Raw genomic sequence first — 27,497 nt, 5'->3', positions numbered from 1 at the left:
ATCTCCAGTGCAGCCAAGAACATGACAACTAACTCCCGCCAGCTCCTTATTGGACAACAGCTTAGTTTTCTCTCTTAGTTTTGACTTTGTGCGCCACATTAGACCGAATTTGCGTTGAGTTTGTTGCTTCATGGAATTTATGTGTTTTGGAATAATATCTCAGTCATAAAGACTGAGAACAGCGGAAAATAGTAGAGGCATATTTCCCAAATTGTCAAACTGTTCCTTTAAATATGTTTCTTGAAAGCACTCAACAAAACATGCATTTTGATTGCAGACATTTGTGGCACCCAACCCTAATTCCCAAGTTGCTGTAAACCAATTTTAGAATGATAACAATTGAACAATGAAGAGACGTTTGGTTGTTGTTAAACACTAAGCATAATTTACCTACCTTATTGATTTATTTGTCACACTTAAATCCTGAATTGAATGGTTAAACAGTAGAGGTCAAAGGGCCACGATGATGTTGACTTCAGTTTTATTGACATTGAGATTCAGAAAGTTTGACTCCAGAATCTTTTTACATTTTTGTCATTTTTTTCACCACCATCTCCACCATCAAAATAATGTACATTTGCTACAGGTGATAAAGGATTCCTGATTCTGTGAAAATACATGATATATGTAATAATCCAAGTGCTGCCAAGTGAAAACATTGTATCTCCAAAATGTCAGGTTTTTAAGAAATACTGTATAAGACTTGTTTGCAGGTTCGGTTTTAATGGGGTTTAACAAATCCAAGTGTGTCATGGTTTAGGCTTTGCCCCCTGTGTTCCTGTGTCTCTGTCTCTGTCTGTTTTCCCTGATTGCACTCATCCTACTCACCTGCCCAGTCCACCCAGCTGCCTTCAATCTACTCATCACCCCACACATACTATATACTGTACTATACACTATCCTCCCCTGCTTTCCCTGTTCTGGTTGTCAGGTCGTCCTTGTTCGTTCCCCTGTCTGTTCCCGTATTTTGTCCCCCTCGTGTTTGCTCGGTGCTCTAGCTTTTGCTCCTGATTTATCCCTTTGCCTTTCTTTTGTGTTTTTGGATATTTTTCCCGCTCCGTTGGAGGCGCTTTAAGTTTGTTTCTGACCTTTTGCGCCAGTAAAGATTCCTAAGTTTAAACTTCACCTCATCTCCAGTGTCTGTGTCTGCGTTTGAGTCTCCGATCTGCCCCTCGGGCGTGACAAAGTGACCATATTTTCCGTGTAGATTCATGATTACACACAAAAAAAGACACGGTAATCTACATTTTGTGAGGTTTTTCCATGACCAACGTGCAGGAAAACAGAGAACACCCTTCTTTCTCTCTCTGGTAATTAAATTAGGGCCCTTAATAATGCACATGCAGTATGGATGGATCATTTAGCAGCATACACACGTCCTCTACCACCACAAAATATAGCTGCCTAATTTGGGGATATATTGCTTGTCAGGCCACAATAGATGTTAAGTGTGATAGATTCACCAAGCCTCACTACAGTCCCACAGGTCTAAACCCAGTCAGCCAATCGGACCACATGGTGAGATTATTTTACTCAATTTTTAGGATTTTCTAGCAAAAGGCAAACACAGCGTATACCTATTTGGTTTGCAGGGAAATCCCATTTTATGGTTCAGAGAAAGATATTATCAGACATAGAGGTGAGCTGGAGGAGAAGCGAATGTAAAGTGCTGTGAGCCTTTAAACTAACCTACTTTGTTGAAACTGCTTGTCGCAATGGATCTGCTGTGAAGCATGGAAAGAACACACATGACGAAAGGCTGTGATTTCACACGCACACATTCACAGTAACACACAGTGTGCACTTCTCAGTGACAAATTACACCATAATGTGCAAAACTATATGTAAGAAAAATAAATCACAGAAGGTACATTTTTACAAGAAAGCCATACTGGCTCTTATTTATACCAAAATACTTTTAAAAGTATATGTAAATGGTAAAAAGCCACATATTGCCACAACAGCACGTTTGCTGTGTACAAGCGAATTGGCGTCAGACTAAGAATGTGAGAAAACTGATATCTAATTGTTATTCACCCTCAATCACCTTACCTCCTCGTGTGGGGCCTTGCCGACTCGTTTTTCTTGCAGTCAAAGGCCAATTGTTATCACCTTGGTACGGTGATTCATCAAAAGCAGATGGGCCTGCTTGTGCCTCCATTTTTTCAGGTGATGAATGCTCCGAGCCTTCTTCAACCAGAAAGGGTGAAACAATAAAGCTTGTTCACCAAAACTACATTCAGTGACAGAATATTTTATAGGTTCATTATCCATGTGTTCAGCCTCACTAGCTGTTCCATCAGCAATGTTCTTCACTCCGCAGCAGACCTGTGGCAAACCAGTAATGCAGAACATTCAGCTAATATAAAACAAGTGGTCGTCTAGCAGTTGATGTATTTGCTACACACAAAGCAATCATCCCATGTCAACAAAAGGATAATGTGTACTGTTTTGCAGCTGGAGGTAAAGCAGTGGCACCTATGAGCCATGCAACCAGTGGCGGCTGGTCAATAGAGGGCCATGGGGCATGGCCCCACCATGAGCCACACGAAAAAATAAAAAATAAAAAATTATAATAATCATAAATTATACAAATTGTCAATATTTGTGTTTTTGAACGATGGAATGTATCCAGTAATGTGTGTAAAATATGATATCTGCGCAAAATATATGCTTTTCCTGCTCGTCCTCTCTGTCTGTGTGCTCTCTGCTCGTGCTCTCTGTCTGTGTGCACGACACTCTGAGAACGCGCAGCTTGGGGGGCCTGATCGTTTTGGCCCAAAAGAGGCGGGTCTATGAAGCAGTTTAGCCAATTGCTGATTCAAGATATAAATGAGTGACATACAATTTAGCCAATCAGCGCCCTCAAATAGATTCAGCTGTGGGCCAGAAAGATCAGGCCCCCCTCGCTGCGCGTTCTTGTCAGGAGAAGTCTCTACAGGCGCCAGCGCGAGCACTCCTCCTCCAACCCCCGTTTGAGAGGAGAACTTTGAGGAGATTCTGCAGCCAAAGAGCTGATATCAGATCAGCCTGACCTCACAATCAGACAGCAGACTCGCGGTACAGGGAAGCAGTACATGCGAAGCTTCTGTACTCGCTGTACATAAATGTTAAATATTTAACTGCCAAGTAATAATGCGTGTTTGATACTAACATTTTTTTGCATTAAATCATACTGGGATGTTTGCTGAAATTGATAGGATGGCCCTACCTAGAACATTTTCCACCAGCCGCCACTGCATGCAACACTTCTTTGGATCCACAAAATCATGAACCCTGTTGCTAAACATCAACAGTCTCTCAGCATTAAAGATGTAGCTGCTTCAGAACGGATCAATCTCTGCATGCATTTAGACGGACTGTGTGACATCTACAGCTATGAATCGTGTCCCCGTTGATCCACTTTTGATCCGTCGAGAGGAACTGAAATGACGCACATTCATCCAAATGAATCTGTATTGTTTTATGCTCTGCCACGTTCTGCAAGTGCCTCAAGAGGTTGTTGGATTTCATTTTGACATCATCGTGATACCCTGGGAGCATGAATCTAAAGTCTCATTTCATTCCAAGGTAACACTGTCGCCTGTCAGAATATCTGTGCTGCTTTCAACATGCAACATTCAACAAAAATAATGAAAGAAATGTTTTTACTGCTGATTTGGAAGAAGTTTTGAAGAGTCTTTAACAATTAAAACTGCATTAAAACTCCCACTCATGGAACAAAAACAAAAAATACTTTCAAGCCTTTATTGCACAGCATCTCTGAATGTGAACAGATACAATCCTAGAACAACATACTTGTATTTCATATAATGCTGACACATCCTCAGCATTATTTTTGGAGCTCTGCAGGCCAGTCAATAGCCAGGAGGTGGCAAACCATTTCACACATGAACATAACATGCTGTAGATACAGATTTAATGTAGCAGCAAACAGACGACCCCCCCCTCACACACACACACACACACACACACACACACACACACACACACACACACACACACACACACACACAAACAGTAAAACGAGGTGGTGTTTGGCCAGCAAATTGAACGTATGATCAGTGTTCAGCTGCTGGGTAAATATCAGCTGCAGTTTCTTTGTTTGACACTGATATGAATCTGTTCTCTTTTTTTCAACTGCATGAGTGTGCCTTTCTAGATGACAAAAGACAGGGTGACCATGACCAAAATAAAAATGTATGACACTGGTATAATTTCTCAGAATACATAGATATATTGATGTAGTTTAAAAAAATAAAACTTCCATATTGTAACACATAATGAGAAACAGCATCCTGGGTGGTTCTTTTTTTAAATTAAATATATTCTTGACTTATGCCAACATGATCTCTGCTGCTACTCGCATTAATGTGTCAGTCGTCGCGTGGGAATACGCACTAATAAATACCATCCAAACAGGAATCCACGCAGACGCTAACAACCCATCACTGAATTTATCCTACAATGTATTACATTTGCTCTTCAAGAGGAGCTTTTATGACACGTTTTAGTGATGCTGTGAGGTGCGTAAAGTTGGATTTCTTCTCCGCCACTCTTTCAAAATAAAATCTTGTTTTACAATTAAAGTAAGCTTTTTATATAATTATATCATTTCGCCATGCCTTGGTTTTAGCTTTAAATCCATGGGAATTATGTTGAACAATTTACTTAATATATTTACTTAAAATTGTCATTTTAAATCAATTTTTACTTTTTTAAATGTGTCTAGTCCCAGAAATGATAGTGTTTATTGCACTCTTACTATTCTATATTCTTTTTACGCTTTATACTCTTTTTTTTTTACATTTTTAGAACTCGAAAAATACATATATCAATCTTATGAAAGAACATTCGTTTACGACCGCCAGCATCTGAAGCGCACAAGTTTATGGAAAGCTTTCTTGAAGTCCTCATTGGACATCGTGTATATGATGGGGTTGATGAGAGAGTTCAGATATCCCAACCACGTGAAAAAGTCAAATAAATCGGGGTGAAAACATGTGTCACACGTGGCCACCACCAATGTGTAAATGAAAAACGGCAGCCAGCAAACGATATAAGCACCAAGGATTATCCCCAAAGTCTTGGTCGCTTTTCTCTCTCTGGCTGCTGAAATGCGCTTTTTCTCCAAAAGCGCATCTGACACCGTGACTTTCACCTGGTTCTCGCTTGTTGAAGACCCGGTGTCGCTGGACGGGGTGTCGTGTCTCCCGCACTGCAGAGAGGTTGTGGAAGCCACGGACCCAGGATAGTTGGTGACCAGGTGCGCCGATGTGAGTCTCTTCCCAAACTTCTTGGGGGACTGCTTCAGGATCCGTTTCCGGGCTTCGACGTATATCCGTCCGTAGAGGACAATAAGCAGCAAGGTGGGGATGTAAAAAGCCCCAAAGGTGGAGTAGATCGTGTAGAAAATGTGATCCGTGTTGACGCTGCAGCTAGTCAGCTCATCCGCCTTCACTTGCCTCCAGAAGAGAGGTGGCAGGGAGATGGAGATAGCAATGATCCAGGCTGTGGCCACCATCCCGGCTGCGCGCCCCGGCGTGCGCTTTTTGGAGTACTCCACCGCGTCCGTGATGGCCCAGAACCTATCCAAAGCGATTACGCACAGGTGCAGGATAGACGCCGTGCAACACGTTATGTCCGAGGAGAGCCAGATGTCGCATACAATTTGCCCCAGCGTCCAGGTGTGGATGACCGTATACAGGACGCAAATGGGCATCACCAGAATAGACACCATCAGGTCGGTGATGGCCAGAGAGGCGATCAGAAAGTTCGCGGGAGTTTGCAATTTCTTCGACTGGGAGATTGTTGCTATGACGAACGCGTTAGATAAAGTGGTGGCGAGTGTGATAACGGAGAGAATCACCGCCAGACTGATCTGAGAGGCTAGACTCTCTGCGCTGACATGCACAATTGATGAATCTGTAATAAAACTGTTGTTCGTGGTGTTCACCGGCGGAGTTGGCTCGACTTGATCGGAGCGCTCCATCACTTTTAGTCACTTTTTTCTCATATTCTATGTCGCCCTCTTGATGTCTGACATTTAGCGTGTCCTTCCTCCCGATGGACGTCTCCTTAACCGTGCCATCCAGTCAGATAACTGGCATAATCAGGCTGAAACATACAAATAGATTCCTTTCAATCTCATTTTCTTCTGCTACATCAGGTTTTAATGTGAAGATGCCACATCGTGGAAGCAAATATCCATTGCCCGCTATTCAAACTTTTCCTTTTTGTAGCCATAAAAGAAAACTTCTCAACTGTTGTAAACAAAATATAAAACGGAAAAAAACGTGTCTGTGAATATAAAGGATGAGCAGAGCGTTCTGATGTCCCAACATCTGGGAAGATGTCACAGATAATCCGCATGTAGGGCAGAAGTTCTCCAGAGCTCTTTTTCCCCAGACCCCCTGTGGTTGAATGGTGAGCCAACCCTACGTCTCAGTTTTATACAGACTCTGACATCAACAAGCACTGATCATCACAGCCTTGTTTTTTCTCTCTATGAAGAGTAGGCTATCTGCTGGGTCATAGTGCCCAGTGGGTCTCATTTGTCACATGTTGTACAACGTACACCATAAAATACTGTCTTTTATATCACAGAATGCAAAACATATCACGTTCTAATAAGTCAGCCTTATAAAGGGTTTATAAGTTGTAACTAATGGTTTTGTTAATGATACTTTATCATTATTAATTATTGAGACATTAACAGTCAAGTAATTAATAAAGCATCAAAAAATTGTAATTGTTTATTAATGTACAGTCTTTGTCAAACGTTATGTTTTCTCTTAAGGCGACACATTCCATACTATTGTGACTCATTACTTATTTACACAACGACCTCGACTTATGGGTGCTCATAGGAGGAGTTGTTATTAATAACACTTGCTTACAACTGCATTATATTGTCTTTGTGTTGTTTATATGTTTACATGATGCCAAATAAAGTGTTGCCATATTTTCATTGAAGTAGTTGGTACAGTCGTATGCTTCAGTTTTACATAAAAAAGTCAGAACTCAGAACACGATAAAGCATAATGCCATAAATTACAATGCTATACTCTAGAATGAGTGCTTTATCAGGAAGTGGGGCCACAGTACTTAGGTATTACATCAAAGCATCATTCTAAATAGAAATGGTATGAATGGAGAAGAAAACACTGCTTATCGTATCCGACTTTGCTGAGGTGCTGGAGATTAAAATAAAAGCCTTTGCACACTCAAATCTGTGCAATAATAAAAATGTATAAAGCGAGCTTTCGGTCAGAGACCTTCAAGTAACAGGTATAGCAGGTGAATGTAGCAGCACAAAGGGTTCAAGGAGCATCACTTGATTAGCACTGATGCAGAACACTTGTGTCAATCAGTTAAACGTGTGTGGCCAAACACCAAGGGAATGTCATTCCTGTGTGCTGGACTACAAGTTTAAAAAAACAGTTTATATACCATAGAGACAGTCAACAAGCGCTAAGCATCACATTAAATGTACAAAATACACAAGATAAAAACAAGAGCCTCATTACAGGAAAAACTTTGGTCAGACACCAACAATTGTTGTTTACTATTTCATTTAGAAATTGCTGTTCTCAGCAGTTACATTAACTTTTGTTGTGAACTTCAGACAAGCACATACTAACAAACAACTGGCAAGAGCATTTGTGTCAAACAGTTAAGCATCATTTAGAGTTCGATGTAGCATGAAGGTACATCTCACTGAGGTGCAAATCAGCGATGCATTCATCTGGAGTGGTTGGAGTTTTAATGAGCAATCTATGGCACGACAAGGTAGCAGACCATCAAAGTCTCTGAACAACGTGTGCTGCTGGGCCGATCGAGTTAATGTCACCCTGGAATAAAAGTATCAAAGGCTTTTTGAGTGAATACAGATGCATGTCTTTGACTGATGTCTGTAACGGTGCATTCATGTGAATTGCAGTTCAGTTTTCCTGTATTTAATCTTCACTTTAAAAGCAGTTTACACTTGCCCTCGTGCACATGGAAACACAAAGACTCGTTTATTGACTCAAACACTAAAATAATCCATAAATGTGCTTTCTCTCTGATCCTGGATCATTGCTTTTGAGGGGAGACAGCACGTTGCATTTTAACTTGATTATATTGTATATTTTGATCCCAAATTGTCAAGTCAACAAAAACTTCAGTAAAGTTAGTCTGTGTTTTGCACGTGAATTCCAGTGACCGCGACAAACAACAAACATTTGTGTGTACCCGAGCTCAGCAGAGAGTAGTAGTGAGGCAGTCAGTGAAACGGACCCTCCTGTGAGTTCACGATTGTACCCCTTGACTGACCTGCATCAGAACTGGGCACAACACAGCGACCATTACCACAGTTTGCACAAAAACACATGCTCTTTTTCTGTCATCCTAATTTGATACTGTGTTTCCTAGTTGTAGTTTCCTGCGTAAAAAGGTTGCAGCGTGAGTGACCCAGTTCAGCGGCATGGGGGCAATTTCTGTGACTCTGTTTCTGTTATCTCCCCTCATCACACAAACACATTGCAGCACAGCACAGTAGCTGCCTTCATCCAATCTCACACCGGCCCCGAAAGACCTATTTTTAGTCGGGTAATAAGGTATCCAGCGAGCCCTAAAGGCGATACATTACACCACCTACAAGCACAGGACGATGTGGATTTTTAAAATCCATTTTTTTCTTTTGGTACGTGATGAATGTTCCATGAATATTGAAACAAATGGGTGTTCAAAGCATTCAAGTAGGAGTATGCAAGCACAAAACTGTTACTAAATGGATCAAGTTCTTGCCAAGACTAGGCATTGAAAATAAGCTGTAGTGGGGTCTGCATTATGAATGAATGAATTTTATTGATATAGCGCTTTTCACAGACAATAATATCACAAAGTGCTTAACAGAGCAGACATTTAAAAGCATAAAAAACACAATGTTATAGGATGTCTGAGATTAGAAAAGTGCGTTGTTTCTTTCCCAGGTTGAGTTCAAACTCAACAAAGAGAGCAACTACTGAGTCAGGTCATGATTCTCTGTGGTTTTGTCACTTACAATTATATTAACAAGAGTTTCGGCAAACACTTCACTTATTTACTCTATGACATTGTCTCTGACTGAAGTTTAATCAGCACCACTTTCAACACATTTTTGGAATGACCTTTTAGTTATTGTGGTCATCTATTTCTATCCTGAACCGACAGCTGGAGAGACTGAGACCAAATAGGGCAAACACAAAATCAGGGCAGATCCCTTGTTAAGAGAATCAACCCTCACGCTCCACCTACCAAAAACCATCACTGCAGGGAATGGCTCCTTGTCATCAAAGTGTTTACGTGATGATAAACGGGAGAAATGACGAAGCGGAGCAGCTAGGTCAGCCATGTTTGGAACCTGGAAGCTAAAAGCATCTCACGTGTACAGCTGTGTGTCGCTGTAGGAAGTCTGCATTTAAAAAGCATTGAGTCCGTTTCTTGTTTGACGCATTACAAGCTATTAAAACACCTCACTGACAGTTTGTTCATAGGTTAGTTCGATATAGTTTGAGGCCATTCACAATCAAATATAGAGCTCAACACTTCTCTGTTTAGTCACAATTTACTTCCTTATACAATCTTTTTCTCATTTTAGGGTTAAAATGAATGCGCTTTATAGATAAGATGCTCGAGATTTTTTCAAGAAAGTTAAAATATAATGTTGAAGGATGGTGCAACGATTTCGATCCTTTTTTTTAACTGTGCATCTTGAGTCGCAGTTATAGTAGTGCAATGCTAAATCAGTGAAGTCGACTCCCGTACTCTTTTAAATTGCTGCTTACAAATCAATGCATTTTAATGACCATCCCATAACACACAACTGACACAGCCGTGCACCTGTTTCTCCCTGTTCCTCCCTCTTCCTCCCTGTCTGATGCATGTGGTGTGGTCGCGGCTCCCTTCCTGGCACTCTCCCAGCTCCTGATTACGGCTCATTCACCTCACCTGTCCGGTCAGCACAGCTGCCTTCCATCTACTCATCAACTCCACAGTATATCTACTCCGGCTCTCCAGCCACTCATTGCCAGATTGTTGTTTCAACTCCAGTTATAGATACTTGTGCACAGGCCATTCCCAGTGATATTGCCTACTGTAACTTATCCTTGCCATGCTTTTGTGCTTTACCCTTTACTCCTGTTTTTTCATCTCCACCTGCCTCGCAGCCAGTCTGCCTGCATCACCTGCCCGCTCACCAACAGCCTTACCTCTGCCTCGCTCCTCTTCCTCCACTATCCTCATTCCCTCCTACATACCTCCAGACATTCCCCCATCTACATCTTCCAACCTCAGCATTGAATCCCACTGTGCATTATCCCACCCATACTAAAATATTCCCAATACATAATGTGTCAAATGCAGTCAGCAAAAATACCAGGATGTCCTACTGCATCCGGTTGTATGCGTTCTGTCTATTCTGACCCACAATCCTCTGCGCAGCAGACACGTGAGCAAAATGGTCTGATTTCAAGGTGCAATATAATGAGGAAGTATGATGTCCAAATTGAATGCAAACTGCAACAGTGTGTTACTGTGTTAGGGCAGCTGCAGTGTGTACAAAAAGTAAAGAGAAAAAGTCCCCTTCTCTTAGAACCTCACTCCCTTTGTCTGGGTTTGGGTCTGAATACTTCCTCTACCATCTGAAGACTGCGTACAGTGAGGGAATCAAATATAGGACACATGTTAAGCAGCAGAACCTGTCCCACTGCAGTGTGCAACAGCCTGGTCTGATGGCATATGGTGCCTTCTGCTCCGCCAATCAGCCCTCAGAGGCCCCCTGCTAAAAATGAGTCGAGAGAGGTGTGGGCTTCTATTTACAACTGGAGGCTTTTTGGGGTTCTAACTTTCCAAAAAGTGATGATCATATAAAGGAGCTGGTGCCACTGCCACCATATATGGAGGGGGACTGTGCCACAGTTTGAGCCCCATTTTTGGGAGACCCTTTCTGGGAATATTGTGTGGGTCACAGGGCTGCTCACGCATTTCAGCACACAGCTGCCGGGAAGGAGAGGTGAAAAAGTGTGCACATAAATGCACCATATAGGGCAGATTATATTCCCTGGAAGAAAACGTGTGACCGGAAATGAGCTAAGTGGTGATGATGACTGACAGATTGGTAGCAGGCCTGTTTTTACTGCGGTCAGACTCCTTTTTGCTTGAGTGGAAGTGGCCGAGTCCATTTGGAGACTGCATGGTCAGATGGGAGACTGACTGCAGGCAGTTATGAGCTTTATCAGCATTTTAAAGAGCTGGAACTGGGCCACACTTTGAGGAGGAAAAAGGGAAGCATATAATTGATTTACCCTGGCGATGATGCTGCAGTGATACCATTGTGTCAGTCACTGAGGTTCTGTTGCATAATGCACTTCATTCACGCTCTAAATATTCACAGCATGCTGCTACAGTATCACAGATGGCCTCATTTCAACAATCAAAGGAAGATTACCCGGCGGTATAGATTGCAAACATTGTAATTGATATGGTCGTCTGTGGTATGAGGAGAGTAGGACTTGATTATGTGAGCATGAGATTGATCTACTGCTCCTGGAGGTGTAAGCTGTCTGATTGTGTGTTTACTTATATATATATATATATATATACTGTATGTGTGAGGTTTGTGTGAAGGAAGAGCCAGAGGGTGATAGCGAGAGGAGGTGGCCAGACTATTCCTGAGTGGGCAGACAAGTGCTAATAGCACACATCGGCTCTGGTGTGGGTGATGCCGCGTGGAGCGTGAAAAGAAAAGGGTCAACTCCTGTGTCAAACTGCACCAGATGCAACCTTTAGCAGTTGTGTGGACTGTTATACACCAAACACCTTTTTTAAATAGAGATTTTGAATATTTAATTCATGAGGATAAAACATTTGGGAGTCCCAATGCTTCTCTGTGAGTCACCTTTAAGATTTACCTTTCAGTGTTTTAGTCCCATGTCTCTCCACTAAGGGGTGCTGCTGGGTGAGGGTTGCTGTATTCAAACAGAAAAGACAGATCAGTAAGGCCACTTTTACAGATTGTATAGTGTATAGTACACTGAATTCATGCATTCAGTGATGAAAAAGTGGAAACTCTTCCACTTTAGAACTCCCGTAATAAATGCAACACATATAACATCAGATGCTGGAGAGTTGTACATTTTGTATGTGACCTATTGTTAGGATTTAGTGGAAAATATTTGTAATTTTTCTGGAAAGGAGAGGTTTTCCACAGAGAGGTTACAGCGAATGAACCCTTTACATATAATAGGTAGTCTAACTTTTCCTGTCTTTATTTTGTTTTCGAATTTTCATACGGGATTTTTCAAACATATTGAGACCTCAATATCCGTATGTTCTTAAACACATCCTTCTTCAGGGGAAAGGACCACGCCTTGTTTATGTGCTATACCTTCTTGATCACTGGTGCGTTTTTACGCACGACACGATGCGGCTCTGGACTCCTCGGTGCGCTCTTTTGACTTCGCTCTGCCTGTTTCTTATCTGTTCGTGCACCGTGTCGACTTTCGAGGTGACACTGCTTCACACCAACGACAACCATGCCCGGATCGAGGAGACCAGCGGGGACTCGGGGAAGTGTCCAGACGGGGAGCCTTGCTTCACTGGGGTGGCCAGGAGGTTCACCAAAGTGAAGGAGAAGAACGTGTTGCTTCTGGATGCTGGAGACGAGTTTCAGGGAACAATCTGGTTCAACTACTATAAAGGTGCCGAAGCAGCGCACTTCATGAACAAACTCGGTTATGATGGTAAATACTCTTTTAATTGTGATTTCTTTTTTTTAACCACACAGCTAAATATGGTTGATATTTGGTTGTCATTTTCCTAAAAGACACGAGTAGAATTGTCGAGTTTTGATTTGATAAAATCACTGGAGTTTATGAGTGAATAAAATACATGCTCTTTTTGTAATTCAGGCTTTTGGAAACCATGAGTTTGACAATGGAGTGGAGGGTTTGATCCAGCCCTTCCTCCAAAAGGTAAATTTCTCTGTGGTGAATGCAAACATCAAACCTGACCAGACTCTGGTCGAGAAACTCAGTGGCTACTACCAGCCCTACACAGTAACAAATGTGGGCTCAGAGAGAGTGACTGTGGTCGGCTACACCACTACAGAGACCCCCTTCTTATCCAAGCCAGGTAAACGCATACGAAGTTGTTTGCTTCATGAAGTGTTACTGGCACACGTTGCAGTCCATGTGTACAGTTAGCCTGCATTGACAACACTCTCTGGAGTGTCTCAAGTAGTGTGTCTCACTACAGATGTGTTTTCTACTTTTCAGCCCTAGTTTACATGTTCCCTGTGTGTTAGGCCCGCACCTAAAGTTCAAGGATGAGGTGGAGGCTGTCTTGGCAGGTAAGCCCCCATCCACTGAAGTGCCAGCAGGGCCGTACCCTTTCATGGAGAGGTCTGACGATGGGAGGAACGTGCCTGTGGGAAGTACCTTGGGTACTTAAGTCACGTTTGACAAAGCTGGTAATGTGGTCAAAGCTGTTGGAAACCCCATCCTAATGGACAGCAGCATACCTCAAGGTATGGCCCATATTTTACTTTACAGTTGTTGGTAAAAAGGATTTTATCATGTTAAAAATGACTTGATGTGACATTAAGCCAGGTCTATCTGTGTGCAAGTATATCAATAATGCATCTGTACATCTTTTTAAAAAATGAATTACTTAAATATCTTGACAGCTGTTGAAACAAAAGTTTGGACTACTACTTGCATATAATAAATTTAACAAAAAATACAAATGCATCTAGATTATTCCTGTCTCACGTTTTCATCAATCGCAAGCTTTACTCAATTTGTGACTCTTTCATACCCAGATGTCCTGGCTGACATTGAGAAGTGGAAGAAAAACTTGGCTCATTATTCCTCACAGTATGTAGGACAGACCTTAGTCTACCTCAATGGGACGTTTGAAGAGTGTCGATTCCGCGAGTGTAACCTTGGAAACCTGATCTGTGATGCTATGGTAATAATTGCAGGTGTAGTTTGTGTATTCATTCAGAAAGCTTTAGTTGCTCCTTCACTCTGTTCAGTTCATGAGACAAAAGAGAAACAGTTTGGAGGATGGAAATACCACTTAACTAATCTATAGGCACAGTGACAAAGGGTCATTCAACCTCAGGAGAGCAACTCGCTCCAAGAAGTAGAGTTTGACTGCTGTGTAACTCCCCCTCCTTCTTTCTGTTCTCAGATTTATGACAATATAAGGGGTCCAAGTAAGCTGCAGTGGAATCGTGTGGCCATGTGTATTCTGAATAGTGGCTCAGTAAGGTCAGCCATAAACGAGCGAAACAAAATGGGTACTTTTTTTTTCCTACAGAATTACTGGGTATATTACAAAGGCCATTTTGCAGTGGCTGCAGTTGTATTTTTTAAATATAATGCACCAGTATTTGCCCTTCCATTTAGGTTCTATAACTATGGAGGAGATCCTCACCGTCTTACCTTTTGGAGGAACCGTCGACTTGGTCCAGGTAAAGGGATCGACAGTGAAAAAAGTATTCGAACGCTCCATTCACAGATATGGAGGCATGTCTGGAGAATTTCTTCAAGTCTCAGGTCTGTCTTCTGGACCCTGTGCTCCTCCACCAACACCTGTTTGTCTCCTAAAATAATATTAACAGTTACTGTTTTTCTGATTTTGTATTATAAGTAGTACTAGTAGTACAAGATACTGGTAGGCATTTGTGTTAGCTTTGGATGGTGTGTGGATGATTTGTGTGTATTTTCATTCTGCGCAACAATTAATAAAAACAAATATTATAATTGTATTAGCTTACCCTCATTCATATTCATTTAAATGTCTCACTGTATTTCACTCACTTGAAATGAATGCAAGGACATTAGGACTGCATCTGTTTTATAAGCAAGACACAGCAGGGTGCAATTCATCCATCAGTGATCACATGTCTTATGAAATCGTCCCTCTCCACTCATTTTAAGAGGTCACCTCTTGGTGACTTGTGGAGGGAATGTTTTATTCAAAGCAGATGCATATTTTCAAAATTGCTCAGCAGCTGTCTCAGAGATCTTATACCACTGTTGTAATAAAGAACAGGTGGTTTTAGGAACAGGCAACAAGGACATAACATTCTATTAATAAAATATCAAATACTAACCAAGTTGTCCTTTCCCCGCCTCTTGCAGGCGACATGGACATTTCTGTTTTTTTCCAACTACATCTCGGACATGAAGCTTGTGTACCCAGCAGTGGAAGGTCGGATCACATTCAGGAACTCGGCTGTCTTTACAGCTCACAGCCTGGGCTTGTTGCTGTTGAGTTTATGTCTGTCCCTGAACGGGAAACAGTGAAACTGAACGTCTGCTGTCATGTTTCTATAATTTATTTTGCAAAATAAATGATACATACAGCGGAGAAGTCTTGTTTCCTCTTCTTGCTGTGGCATATATCCAGGTCAGATACTGTACATGTGATCTATGTTAGGTTCAGGTAACCAAACCAACACAAGTCTCTTCAGGCATTTCAGCTTCAGTTTAATGCCTAGAAAGCATAACAGCTCATGTCCATCTTACATCCATGGAGCCATCACAGAGGCCTCCTTCTGTACCTGCTGCAGCAACAAACAGAAACACAGCCTCAGCAATAAAACAGACGGTCGTTGTTGTCAAATAGGTGTTCCATTATATAAGTATGACTTTTTGAAGATTTCAATACTATACAATGCATGTTAATATTATTCTGCTATTAATTACGCAATGATTATGTTGAAAAAAATCTTTTTAAAACATTAACACTGTACATCAAAAAGTGTTACATTTCAACAGCCCCAAATACATCCAAACTGTGCATACACCTTGAATTAGTTTTCTAATAAGTAACTTCAAAATAAGTATATCAATACTAGAAAATCAAATATAAAAGAAGATAAGATTCTGATCTATGGAATCAAACTCTTTGCCAATTCTTCCTGGTTTATAGTAAGACACATTCAATAAACAAGTCTTGTCTGGATGAAAAACAAAACTCCATACAAGTATTCTGGCAACAATATGCAGAAATGTAAACACTTTAAAGTGTATAATAGAATTGAACTGCAGTGGGTTATAAACTAGGTTATGAATACTTATATTCTTATCATCAAGCATACTTTTATTATAATAATACTCTGCTAAAGAAAATATAGTGAGAAACAATAGTAAATGTAACTTCATGATACGATATCTCTGCAGCTACTTTTAGGGATTTTGGCATGAGTCAAATGTCAGATTCCCCCTGCAACCCTGCAAAGTAGAGATAATGGATGGATGGATGTTCAGACTATGTTCTCCAGAAATCAAGGCGAACATCTGTTTACCTTGTTTAGCTCAGGAAAAAGTTCTTGAATGGCGATGTCCAACAGCACATAAGTCAACTGAGGAAGGCCAAAAGTAGGGAGCATTAAAGGAATCCTTCACCCACAAAATTACCATTTGTAAATCAATTAGTTAACCTGTGTTACCTTTAATTCCTGAAAAAAAAATAGATTTTCTCACATGCCTTCATTCAAATACGGAGTAAATTCTTGAAGAATTGAAGTAAAATGGGGCGACATTTAACAACAGCAAAACGATATCAAAACATTAGTTTACAAACGGTTCAAAAGTGTTTAAATAGTACGTTTTTGGCATAGATGTATGTGTTTGGGAAGTAGTGGGCACTTTACTTCAATTCATCTTTGCTGCGTTGAATACAAAACAGCAGACACATTTTAAACCAATCTACAAATGCAGGAAATTTGATATTACAATTATATGATACAAAACATTTGGGATTGTGGTTTTGCCATATCCAATGTTACAGTGTGTAACACCCAGGCATGAGTGTTGGTCTTGTTTTTTTGTCTTGACAAGCTACGCTTTCCAGCAGGGAAGTACAAACCTACTGGAAAAATTAAAATAGTGGTTTACATATTGCGCGTGCGTGCGTGCACCTGTTTGTTGAGAACTGGCTGTTGCAGTCCATCAAAGAGAAGACGCACCCCTTCATACTTGGCATCTTCTCCAATACATTTCCCCAGAAAGTCTAAAGATAAAGTCGCTTGTGAATTCCTTGTGAATCCAAATCTGAACATTTGTCTTTTAAGTTAAGAATGTCAACAGTAAGTTTTTCTACAAATTACAAAACACTGCCTTGAAGAGCTGAATGAATACCTGGAATGTAGGTCATCATCTCCTCAAATGTCTTCTTGGCCCTCCTCTGCTGGTCTTGAGGGGAGCGGGGTAAACTGCTCTCACAGAAAACGGTGTCTAGAACGGGAAAAATCATGTAAAATCATTTACCTCATTAAATTAGCATGTTTGGAAAATACACATATTGATTTTTTTTCCCCCCCAACTTACCTCTTAGCAGGGTGATGAGCGAGACTAGCCGGTGCTCCTGGACCACCTGGTTCAGTTTGTGCTGAAGGTAGTAATCCGTGTAGGCTTCCAGGGTGTTCTTGAACAGGATCCTGCCAGCCATCAGCAGGTGGTGCAGCCAGTCGGGAATGTGGAAGAGGACTCGGCCTGACAGCCGCGAGGAAAAAGGACAGAGAAGAAGAGTGTGTGAGTGAGTGAGTGATGGGCTTCACATCAGGGGCCCAAGGATACATTAACAAGGCAGAAATGTCTTTCAATACAAATGTTGATACATTGTATTCACTTTTTGATTCCTGGCGTTACTGTAAAACACTCCTTTATTCTGTTTGTGTTCTATAAATAAAGATATTATCATTACTAGATTTAACATTGTCTAAATAATATCCCAATACAATAAAACATTTTCATTATTACAATGAAACAGCACCTTACAAACAAACTAATTATCATAACCCCAATGCAGACGTCCCATAAGGTTATTGATGTTAGTTTACCTTGCAGCTAGCTGCCGTTATAAAACTGTGTGTATGTGACATCTGCGTTTGTTTTTGCTGTAATGGTGGCGACATACTAAATGTGTTTAAGTGGCTCCAGGAGAAGTCACTTACCCAAAAACATTAAGTAGTCATATAGCCCTTCAACATTGATCATTTCCAAGAAGTAGTTCTGATTGTGTCTCTTCTCAGTCATCTCTGATCGGTTGGCGTTGTTTTTGAAGACGTCGTTGAAGAGCTGGGGAATTTTAGGATTTACATCAGACTGAAGCCAATTGAAAACCACAAGATCACAATCTTGACTTCCCGTTTCTAATCTGAATGACTGACAAAAGTCTGCTGAGATAAATGTGGAATTGTTCAGATTTTTAAACAAAATCGCAACAATGAAATATTGCAACAAAACTCTTTCTTCATTTTAGACTGAATGACGGTAGGTTAATTGCCCTGCATTTTGGGACGATGAAACATTTGTTCTGGAGCTTTATTTAAGTAGACATTTATATTAAATTGGGCATAAATGGGCTGAATTGTGTTTAAGCAGGTCAAAACCTATGAAACATTCTACGATCCAATAGATTCAGCCTCTGGCAAGTTTTGTCAAAATTCATAATTTGGCTCAAGTGGCAAGATGTCTCAAACTAAAGCAAACCACACTGGCTGTGAAGTTGAATTTCTATCTTTAAGGTCCAGTTTCAGTCTTTTATTTGAAGACAGCTGGGTGAATAGACAACTGAAAACTATCATCAAGGAAACACAAAGAAACAAAATAACAGTTTACAGTGATGTACAGTGGCAGATCTAAACCATGACTGTGTTCTGAAAACAGTGAACTGTAAAGCTCAATTGGACTCTGGGTTTATAGACCAGAAAGTTGAGTATTAAGTCAAAGGCAGGAAGTTATACACATTTTGAATCCCCCACCTTTTTATCATTTTCCGAGGTGGGGCTCAGGATGGTGAGCTCAGGACGGCTGGGTTTGGGTTTGGGAGACTCACAGGAGTTGAAGAAGGACTGGATGAAATGCTCCAGATGCTGCCCTTTCTGACAGAGAAAGCACAGGATACAATAGGTCGAAATTACAATGGCAGTTTCTCTTATGTACTTATGTCATATAAAAATGTTTAATGCACTGTTAAGGATCTAAAAATAAAAATACAGAAGTGACTGCTTCAATTTGCCACGATGAGAGACATTTGTATTGCAGACAGAGAGAAATAAATCAGGCCACACACTCACACCAATGGGAATGCATTTCTTACCTCTTTTATCAGTTTGCTGGGAACTGACTTAATGATTTTCCCTGTAAAACATAAATACTTTATCTCAGTGATGCATGGTTCGGTCACATTTTGCCTCCGACTGACACTCAAATAATCTTTTCATTGCAACCCAAGGTCGGTCTGTTCAAACATTTCCACTGTCTGTTTGACGTGCTCTGCTGTCCAAACATAATCCATCTCACTGTGCTTTGTCACAGTCATACTGTACCCAGGTTCACATCAGGTAACATCTTGTCCAGGAACTGAGACTCCATACTATAAGGGGACAGGAAGTCGGCGAGGAGCTGGCTGTTACTCAGCTCCGGGTGCTGCAGAAGTTTCTGCAAGAAAAACACATGTAAATAAACAACCGAGGACCTCATCTGTGGCTTTTAAATATATGAAACATGAGAAGCAAAGTTGAGTAAAAGCAGGTACAGTATATTACTCAGGTTGCCGTGATGGTTTACTCATTATGTAAAGAAACAGATCGTAGGCCCATACATGGGGTCTTGTATGTTTTATCAACGGATTTATATTATAGCCGAACATTTCCCAGAAATATAATAGGGTTTTTAATTAACTTCCAGTCCTCAAAGAAGCCTCTTCTGTCCATTAATGTCAGCATGCTCAAAATGTCCACATGTTGGTTTGTCAGTCTCAACAACAAGATTGACATTACATTTTGAACAGACATTCATGTCCCCCTCAGGGTGAATTCTAATTACTTTGGCAATCAGCATTTCTTTGTTGTCTTGGGCCACCATGAGGTCAAATTTGTATTTTTCCAGTACTTTGGTTTCATGACCAAATTGCTGCAAAACTAACAACATCCCCATCAGCCTCAGCTGACCTTGTGTTTTGAGCTGCTAGCATGGCTGTAAGCTCTTTGTCTTGTTATTTTGGTCATTTGTCTGCATAAATGTTTCACAGCCAAGTCTCAAACCTTGTCAGAGGGTCCTTTGAATGCACTGCTATGAAAAGTGGACTACAACTAAGAGACTGAACTGTGTTTTGAACAGATGCAGCTGCCAAATGAAACAGAAAGATAATTTCTTCTCCATTTGGAACAAGGATTTAACCCGTCCACAGTCCTGACACACAGTACCATTTGTTCTTCACAATTTCATAATGATCCCCTTTTTAAAAGGTTATTTTCTGAAACTGGATATGTTGGTGTACTTGGAACAAATGCTTGAATTGACCGATGTTTCATGGGAAAGTGGCACATGTTCAAATGGGACTCATTGAAAGTGACTGAGACCACTTTCATTGCACAGAGATTGCACTAATCTGCATCTCTCTGCACTGGGACATTATCTATAATAGGAAGTTTGTGGTTTAATTCAAACACAATCTGTATTTTGTATACATGTCTAATAAAATTCAGTGAGTCTTAAGTCTCCTATCTTCTCAGACATCTACCTGAAGGTACTCCTGGAACTCCTCCCGCTTCGATGTGAGGAACTCGTAATTCTTGGGACCGAGGATTCTCTTCGAAGGCAACTGCGCATCTGGAAATGAGCCTACAAAAATATGAAAGAAATACAATAACAAGCTTCCTTTCACTTTGATGGGAAAATAACAGTTTTATGGTTTCCAAAAGCAGATCCTAAATGATGCAACAGGGCCATTAAACATATTTGACCCCTGAAGCTAAGGTTCACATGGAGGTAACGTTGTGCGAATCCTCTGGAATCTGTGAGAACATTTGGGTGGGAAATTCTTTCCATATGACAATAAATGAAAAAGGGATAGTGCACAGGCCCTTTAATGCGAACAGAAGCCTTACCGTGAAACTCGGTGAGCTTTGATTCAAAGACATAGAACTCCAGATATCTTCTGTACACGGACCAGTGCTCAGTCTCATGTCCCACTTCAGAAAACACAAACACCATACAGTAAGACTAACACGTTAGACAGGCAGTGCGAGGTAACTGCAGTCACTTATCTTTTACTCTTATGTTTTGATTTCTGTCAATTAGTTTGAGCAACGAGTGAACAAGTTCTGTCCAAAGAAAACTAAAATCGTACCTACCACCCCTAAAGCTCACTGATTAAACGCCATTAATGTAATACGTACGTTTGAACAAGAACTTACGGTACTGTCACACTTTATTGGTCAAATTCTTAATCTGAATGCAAAACTATATCCAACAGAAAATGACACCACAGCCCCTTCTAAAACATCATGCGGCCAGCAGACCCCTCTCAGATGACAGCAAGGATGAGTCTGTAGAGCCTCACCTGCCTTCCGGTCGTTGCGTTCTACATCGATGCAGAACACAGGAATCCTCTCCCTCTTCACATCGTCGTCGTAGAAATCAATGTACGGGATGGTGATGTTCCAGGCCGAGAGGTTTCGGGGGGTGCTGGGGGTGGATGCTGCCTCCATGGGGGAGTCATCTTCCAGCACCATCATGGCTTCCTCCACCTTTAATGGAAGTAAGTGAGAGAGGTTAAGGTGAGGTAGAGTAAGCGTCTTCAGAAGAAATAGGTCATGGTCAAAACTGATACTATTAAGGTGCAAAATACTGTGAACAGTACTGGGTGGAGGGCTCACTTTTGAATTCTCCGATTTATTTAGTTTTTTAGTTTATTTTGTTATGAATTACAACTCAAGTGTGTTCATCCGTTTGAACTTTGTAAGTCATTTAAGATTCAGCGTACACCAGCGGTCCCCAAACGTTTTAGGCCACGCACCCCCTTCACCATCCCGACCGGGTTATTCTATTAAACTTTTTTCTTCAATATTTGTAATTCCCTTTTGCTTGCTTTAAAGTTGACATGAATCAGAGACATCTGAAATAATGAACACATGCAGGACAATTTGATTTGTGTTTAAATCTAAACAATCATCGTGTTAGCATGATTAAAAAAACCTTTAAATAACCTAACAAATTAGAGAATATTTTAGATCAGCCTCACCATATCCTCCTCTCCCTCCACCAGGCCATAGGATGGCAGCATGGCTCCCTCCATTGTTGTGCTCTTGAACACTCCCTTGATCTTACTGCCAATGCGGCTGATCCCAAAGGACTCGCCCCTCTTTGATGTGTTCCTACAGGCCAAACAGGGAGGCTATTAAACAATGTGTAATGGAGGAGATGTGCATGGCTTCAGCAAAGCGCATGCAGCTTGAGAGAACTGAGACATGGAAGGAACCGTAGCGGACAGGAGGCGAAACAAAAAGCAACGTACTGCATCGGTATCATGACTGTACAATGGGGAGAAAAAGCTACGGCAGCCAAACCCACAATGTCAGGCCACAGCCATCTCACAATGAAATGAACATTGAAAAGTCACTGCATTGTGAAAAACAACAGGCGGGTCTTCAGCCGAAACAACACAACAACGTTGGAGGAAGGACACATGGCAAATAAAACCAGGGTTCCATGCATCGGTCCCACCATGCAGGCGTCTGGCTGGGACTGGGGGGAGGTCACGTAGGGAAAGGTGGACAGCATGACATCACACTGAGCGACCTGTGACACACGGATGGAGCCCGACTTACTTGGGTGATGAGTGGCGGTGGGATAGCGAGCCGTATGGGAAAGTTGTGAACGTGGGCTGGGCATGGAGGGAGTTAAAGGATGCAGGTGAAGAGCTCCCAGAGGCGGTGAACAGTGAGGACGGGGACTCGGGGCTCCAGTCCCAGGAACTATAAGCAGAACAAGGTCACGTCCCCACAGGCAAGTGGAGGGAGAGGACCGTGGATCATACCAGGGCAGGCAGTATGGTGGTTACAGAATCAGAGTGGACATACAGTCACAGACACAGCATGGTGGTCGCAATACATATATGGAGTTACAGGCGGACAGACGGGCAGAGTGTTACTGAATTGCAGACATGGAAGGAGTTGAGGCTTCTACACGAATGGAGTGCCAGTGAGAGCCATTATCTCTTATTTCAGCTATCTTAACCAGGTGAAAAAATTAAACAAACAAACATCCCTCCTGAAGCTCCTCAGATGTTTAATTCTGTCATTTTGGAATCGAGCAAACCTAAGTTTGAAAATAATACAAAAAAGTGAAGCCTTAACCTTCCAAAACGAAGATTTTATATTGCATGTGTTCAGCAGCAACACTCTTGATTAGCTTGAAAAACAGATGACTCATGCTGTGATTAAAGTTTAATCTTTTTTTCCATCTTCTCTCATTTACACTTAAAGCACAGGCACCAAATAAAACACGTATTTATGAGGGACATTAGATTAGTAAAAAAAGCATACATCATTGTCATAGTATCGTTTTGTGCTCAATGAACTGAAGCCTGATTGCAGTGGGCTCAGAGCACAGTGAATTTGTTAAAAAGGCAACATGTTTCTCTGTAGACGAGTCAGGCAAGAATGAAGTGTCGTTTGTATCTTGCGTGCAGCAGCACTGCTCAGCCAGCCACTGTTTTGATCAGCACACCGATGCCTTATACTCACCGAATGTCATCCAAACTGAGGCTATTTCTGGAACAATATGCACAAGGAGTTAGTGGCAGGGCCTCATGGCCACATACACACTGCACCCCGTGATAGAGACATGACAGTCGATTCCCTGGGCTCAGGTCACATCTAAGTTTTCATTCTACTGTAAAGTGAAAAGAAAAACTTTCATTTATTGCGGATATACAGCTTTTTTTAGGCTGTATTAAGACAAAACTTTAAGTGAATTCTGATTTATAATTGATGCAGCTGGCACAGACTATATTCTGCCTTCACACTGCAAACGGCTATTGGGATGCAGAGTTGTGAACATTAAAAAAAAAAAAAAAAGTTTGATAAATCATCAATGAAATCCAGAGAGATTAAAAAAGGAACTTGGGTTGAATGTGGGTGACGATACAGCAATCTATTTTCTACCTCAAACATGAAACTACCAGTAAGGCACTCAAAGGTAATATGTACCGTGTGTCAAATACTAACTGATGAATAAAAATACTGGCAAACATTATGGTTAAGCTTATATTGTTACACAAGGATTGGTAAAAATGAAACCTACCTGCTCATCCTGGAATTCCTGGCAGGAGACTCTGCCCCTCTCAGAAGCTGGCGGAAGTACTGGAAAAAGACACGCAAAGAGCCAATGAAGGCATGTACATTTCAGGTCAATCAAACACAGCATATGCAAACAGTATAAACAACGTTAAAGGAAAATACTGATGTATTAATCAAGTGACCTCTTTATGCTTTAATAATAATAATAATAACAACGACTGCACTGTTTATTTTTGCGGCAGGAACAGCAGTGGCAACAAAATATCAAGTAATATTATTATTTTACAGACGCACTATTCATGCACGGCAGAGGCCTGCCGTGGACAATGGCTGAGCACTGGTCCACCCAGCTGTATTCAATGAAACAGCTCTGAGGGGTGAAATTCGGCTTGGCATGACGCCAGCGTCGGCTCATTGGCCAGTTGCGCGTCTGGTATTGATGACACGGCCGATCGTGGTTGGTGGCTGAGAGATCGGAAGAGGACAGCGCCAGAGAATTCCAAATCAAGTCTATTTCCAGCATTTGGCAGACCCGTTTTTGATAAATCTCACACAACCAAATTTAACATTCAGTCTGTGCGAACACAATTAGATTTTGAAAGGACTGTAATGAGAAATCAGGAGCATGACAGACAGACGCAACGCAGATATGAAAGAGGGGATTCATGAATTGGGTTGAGCCTCGGGCATGCGTCGTCAGGCTGGGCGACAGTGAATCGAGTGATTTATTTGGTGGCGTAGACGCTAACCTCATCACTGTGACAGAACATGGGAGTGAAGACATTCTCCAGAAGGGACAGGACGTGCTCATAGGCTTCGAACAAACACCTCATGGTCTGCAGTTTCACCACCTCTGCATGTGGGCCCTCTGCAACTGGGAATTTCAACAACAAAGAACGCAAACATGTTTATCGCACACACACGCTTCCTCGAGTAGGTAATTATATGCCCTTCTTTGAGAAATTGTAATTGCAGCGATTGACATACTGTTGCGTATTTCTTCCACTATGAAGGGGTCGAAGCGGATCTTGTCCACGCTCTCGTCCAAACAGTACGTCTCATAGATCTTCTTCACCTCCTCGTGAAGCATCATCTTCTGTGTGTCAGACAGCTCGGGGCACAGTATCCTGTCGTTGAATTCCTCTGAGATGTTTAAAGAGTCAAACATCAGTCTTTAGTGAGTTTTGCTGATGCTTTCAGACCGACTGTGTGAGGCTGAGAGGTGAGAGAAGGGTTAGAGTAGCGCTGCTTCTTTTAGATTTATCTGCTGTTGTCAATAGTTGACATTACTACCACGACAAATTACAGGTAATTAAACAAAAAAAAAGTAGAAACAGGACACCTACTTTGCCTACGTTATATCAAATATGACGATTTGAAGAGCATTTACAATTTAAAGTTTAGAACGTATTTATTTGATTTGTCCCTGTGGCGGTGGTGGCTTGACTGGCTGGTAGCTAAGTTATTCCATGCATGTAAGTGCAGCCAATATATCTTTTGAAATCATCTTAAAAGGTTCGGAACATGCTTACCGACCGCGAGACAGAACTGGAGCACATGAACAGCCCCTTCTTGCTTCAGGAAGTTCATGAAGCGGAAGAGAAGGTCTTGCTGTTCCCTGATTTCTTTCAACTCCAACTTCAGCACCTAGTGAGAGAGAACGGAAACCACAGTTAACAAAGGCAGGGCTCTTATGAACAGTCCTTCCACCTTCGCGTTGAGCTCGGTGAGACCAGATACACCAGGCTAAAACACACTTAAAGTCGGTCTGCGTGTAGTGAAGACAGTATCACATCATAACATACAGTACATACAGTATCTAGTGGCTTGTTGGGAAGGTGCTACTTGTATGTTTTCACTCACAGAGGGCTTTCTGCTGCGAATATCAGAGTACTTTTGCAGGAACGGAACCAACGCTGAAGAGGGCTCCGTCGCTTCTTCAGGCTCGGGGGACAAAAAGTATATTGAAAACCTGTTTGTCTTACTCACCCATGAATTACGTACACACTCTGCAGCAATATGTTTCAATGCACAGATTGTAAATGGAACTGTCTGTGCACAAAAGTCCACAATTCAACATATACTTACAGGGGAGTTGTCGATAAATATCAAAAGTAAATGATTCACTGTGTCCTGAAATAAAAAGAAGAAGCAGCCAGTAAGCTCACAAAATGTAGAAGTACTTTTGATGGTCTGAAAAAGACCATCTTTGTGCTGATGGTAAATAATGTGAGCAGACATGCTTACTGAATACAAATCAAATATAGTGCGAGACTGACAAACTGCATGAGAAGACGATTTCAAGTCACAACAGTTTCAGAAAATCTGCCCTTAATGCGTCTACACTCACAGGATCAGCCAAGTAGTCCATTGAAGGAAGGAAGACAGAACCAGCCAATACTTCTCTTATCAGGAGAGTAAGAGATCTGAGAGAAGCAGACGAGATAAGGCAGCAGGAAATAAGAAAATGAGAGAGTAAAGACTGATCTGTACAGTGTCAATGCTGTCAGACTTCCTCTTTGGGGGACAATTATGTACATCAATGCTGTGACGTTCCGTGCTGCACTGCTTCTGTTGTCACGGCACTGAGTTACCTGCAGTCTGTAGCCTTGGGTGGCAGAATGTAGGGGAAGAGCATCTCAGTGAGCTTCCTGAGGTAGAGGAGCTCGTCTCTGCGACTGCGAAGGGCCACATGGAGGTCAGGGCCGTATTCCTCCAGGGCGGCTTGTTGAAGATACTCTGCGTTCTTTACTGCAGAGGGGAGACGTTTCTAGTTTGCTTTTCATGGTGAACACATAGAAAAAGACTGAGTGGGCGACAGATATGAGCATTACCTTTCTGTCTGGCTTTGCTTATTATTTCAATGTGCTTCATGGAAACTTTAAGAAGCTTTTGTGTGATGAGGGATGCCACTTCCACCTGAGCGGGGAAAATTTGATTTAAAATAATTCATGTTCAGTCAATCAGCATCCCAAGATGTGAGCTCCATGCAGTCAAATGTTTCACCTTCTGGGTTCGGCGGACCAAGACAGCCGCAAAGAAGCGCAAAGTCACTCTGAGCTCGTCAACAAACGCTTCATCATCTGTGATGTCTCTGAAAAGAAACACTGCACCGTCACACCTATCACTACATTTAACATATTGCACCACCTCACTTTGGATTCTGACATGATAAAAAAAAAATGGCTTACCTGTACCAAGGGTACACAAAATTTTCCAGAACCAGCTCCAGAATCTTGAAAATAATAAAACTGGACTATGAGATAATTTTGTCTATTTATTTCATGATAACTTTAAAAACATGTTTAATCCATGCACGCATTACCTCTGAAAGAGAAGCATCCACCTTAGAAGGAACTTTCAGGTCAAG

General features: G+C 41.5%; 2 protein-coding genes and 1 pseudogene across 3 annotated transcripts; 1 reads left to right on the top strand and 2 right to left on the bottom strand.

Annotated features, from left to right (window-relative positions):
* Positions 1-4,858: 4,858 nt before the first annotated feature.
* htr1b (5-hydroxytryptamine (serotonin) receptor 1B) lies at positions 4,859-5,992 on the bottom strand (the record flags this gene model as incomplete). The annotated part of the gene is made up of 1 exon (XM_079287372.1): positions 4,859-5,992. One exon carries the CDS (start codon positions 5,990-5,992, stop codon positions 4,859-4,861), a length of 1,134 nt encoding a protein of 377 aa, XP_079143498.1.
* Positions 5,993-12,445: 6,453 nt separating this feature from the next.
* LOC306790039 (5'-nucleotidase-like) lies at positions 12,446-15,446 on the top strand (annotated as a pseudogene). Its single transcript has 7 exons — positions 12,446-12,764; positions 12,901-13,155; positions 13,328-13,549; positions 13,844-13,992; positions 14,218-14,326; positions 14,436-14,585; positions 15,174-15,446. The product of its transcript is annotated as a 5'-nucleotidase-like (transcript).
* On the bottom strand, positions 15,431-27,215 carry LOC306790387 (sorting nexin-14-like). Its single transcript, XM_079286605.1, has 25 exons — positions 27,134-27,215; positions 26,962-27,046; positions 26,722-26,878; positions 26,478-26,553; positions 26,216-26,260; positions 25,991-26,071; positions 25,660-25,774; positions 25,115-25,270; positions 24,877-25,001; positions 24,132-24,190; positions 23,573-23,599; positions 22,655-22,801; positions 22,069-22,201; positions 21,388-21,574; positions 20,933-21,016; positions 20,566-20,666; positions 19,370-19,481; positions 19,141-19,181; positions 18,803-18,922; positions 17,993-18,116; positions 17,367-17,531; positions 17,178-17,273; positions 16,958-17,049; positions 16,343-16,399; positions 15,431-15,598 (listed from the first exon to the last, which is right to left on the bottom strand). Exons 2-25 carry the CDS (start codon positions 26,999-27,001, stop codon positions 15,557-15,559), a joined length of 2,382 nt encoding a protein of 793 aa, XP_079142731.1. The 5' UTR covers positions 27,002-27,046; positions 27,134-27,215; the 3' UTR covers positions 15,431-15,556.
* Positions 27,216-27,497: the final 282 nt, after the last annotated feature.

This window comes from Melanostigma gelatinosum (genome assembly GCF_949748355.1).
Source record: "Melanostigma gelatinosum genome assembly, chromosome: 16".
NCBI lineage: Eukaryota > Metazoa > Chordata > Actinopteri > Perciformes > Zoarcidae > Melanostigma > Melanostigma gelatinosum.
The sequence above is the reverse complement of the archived record's forward strand: the minus strand, read 5'-3'. Positions and strand labels throughout refer to the sequence as shown.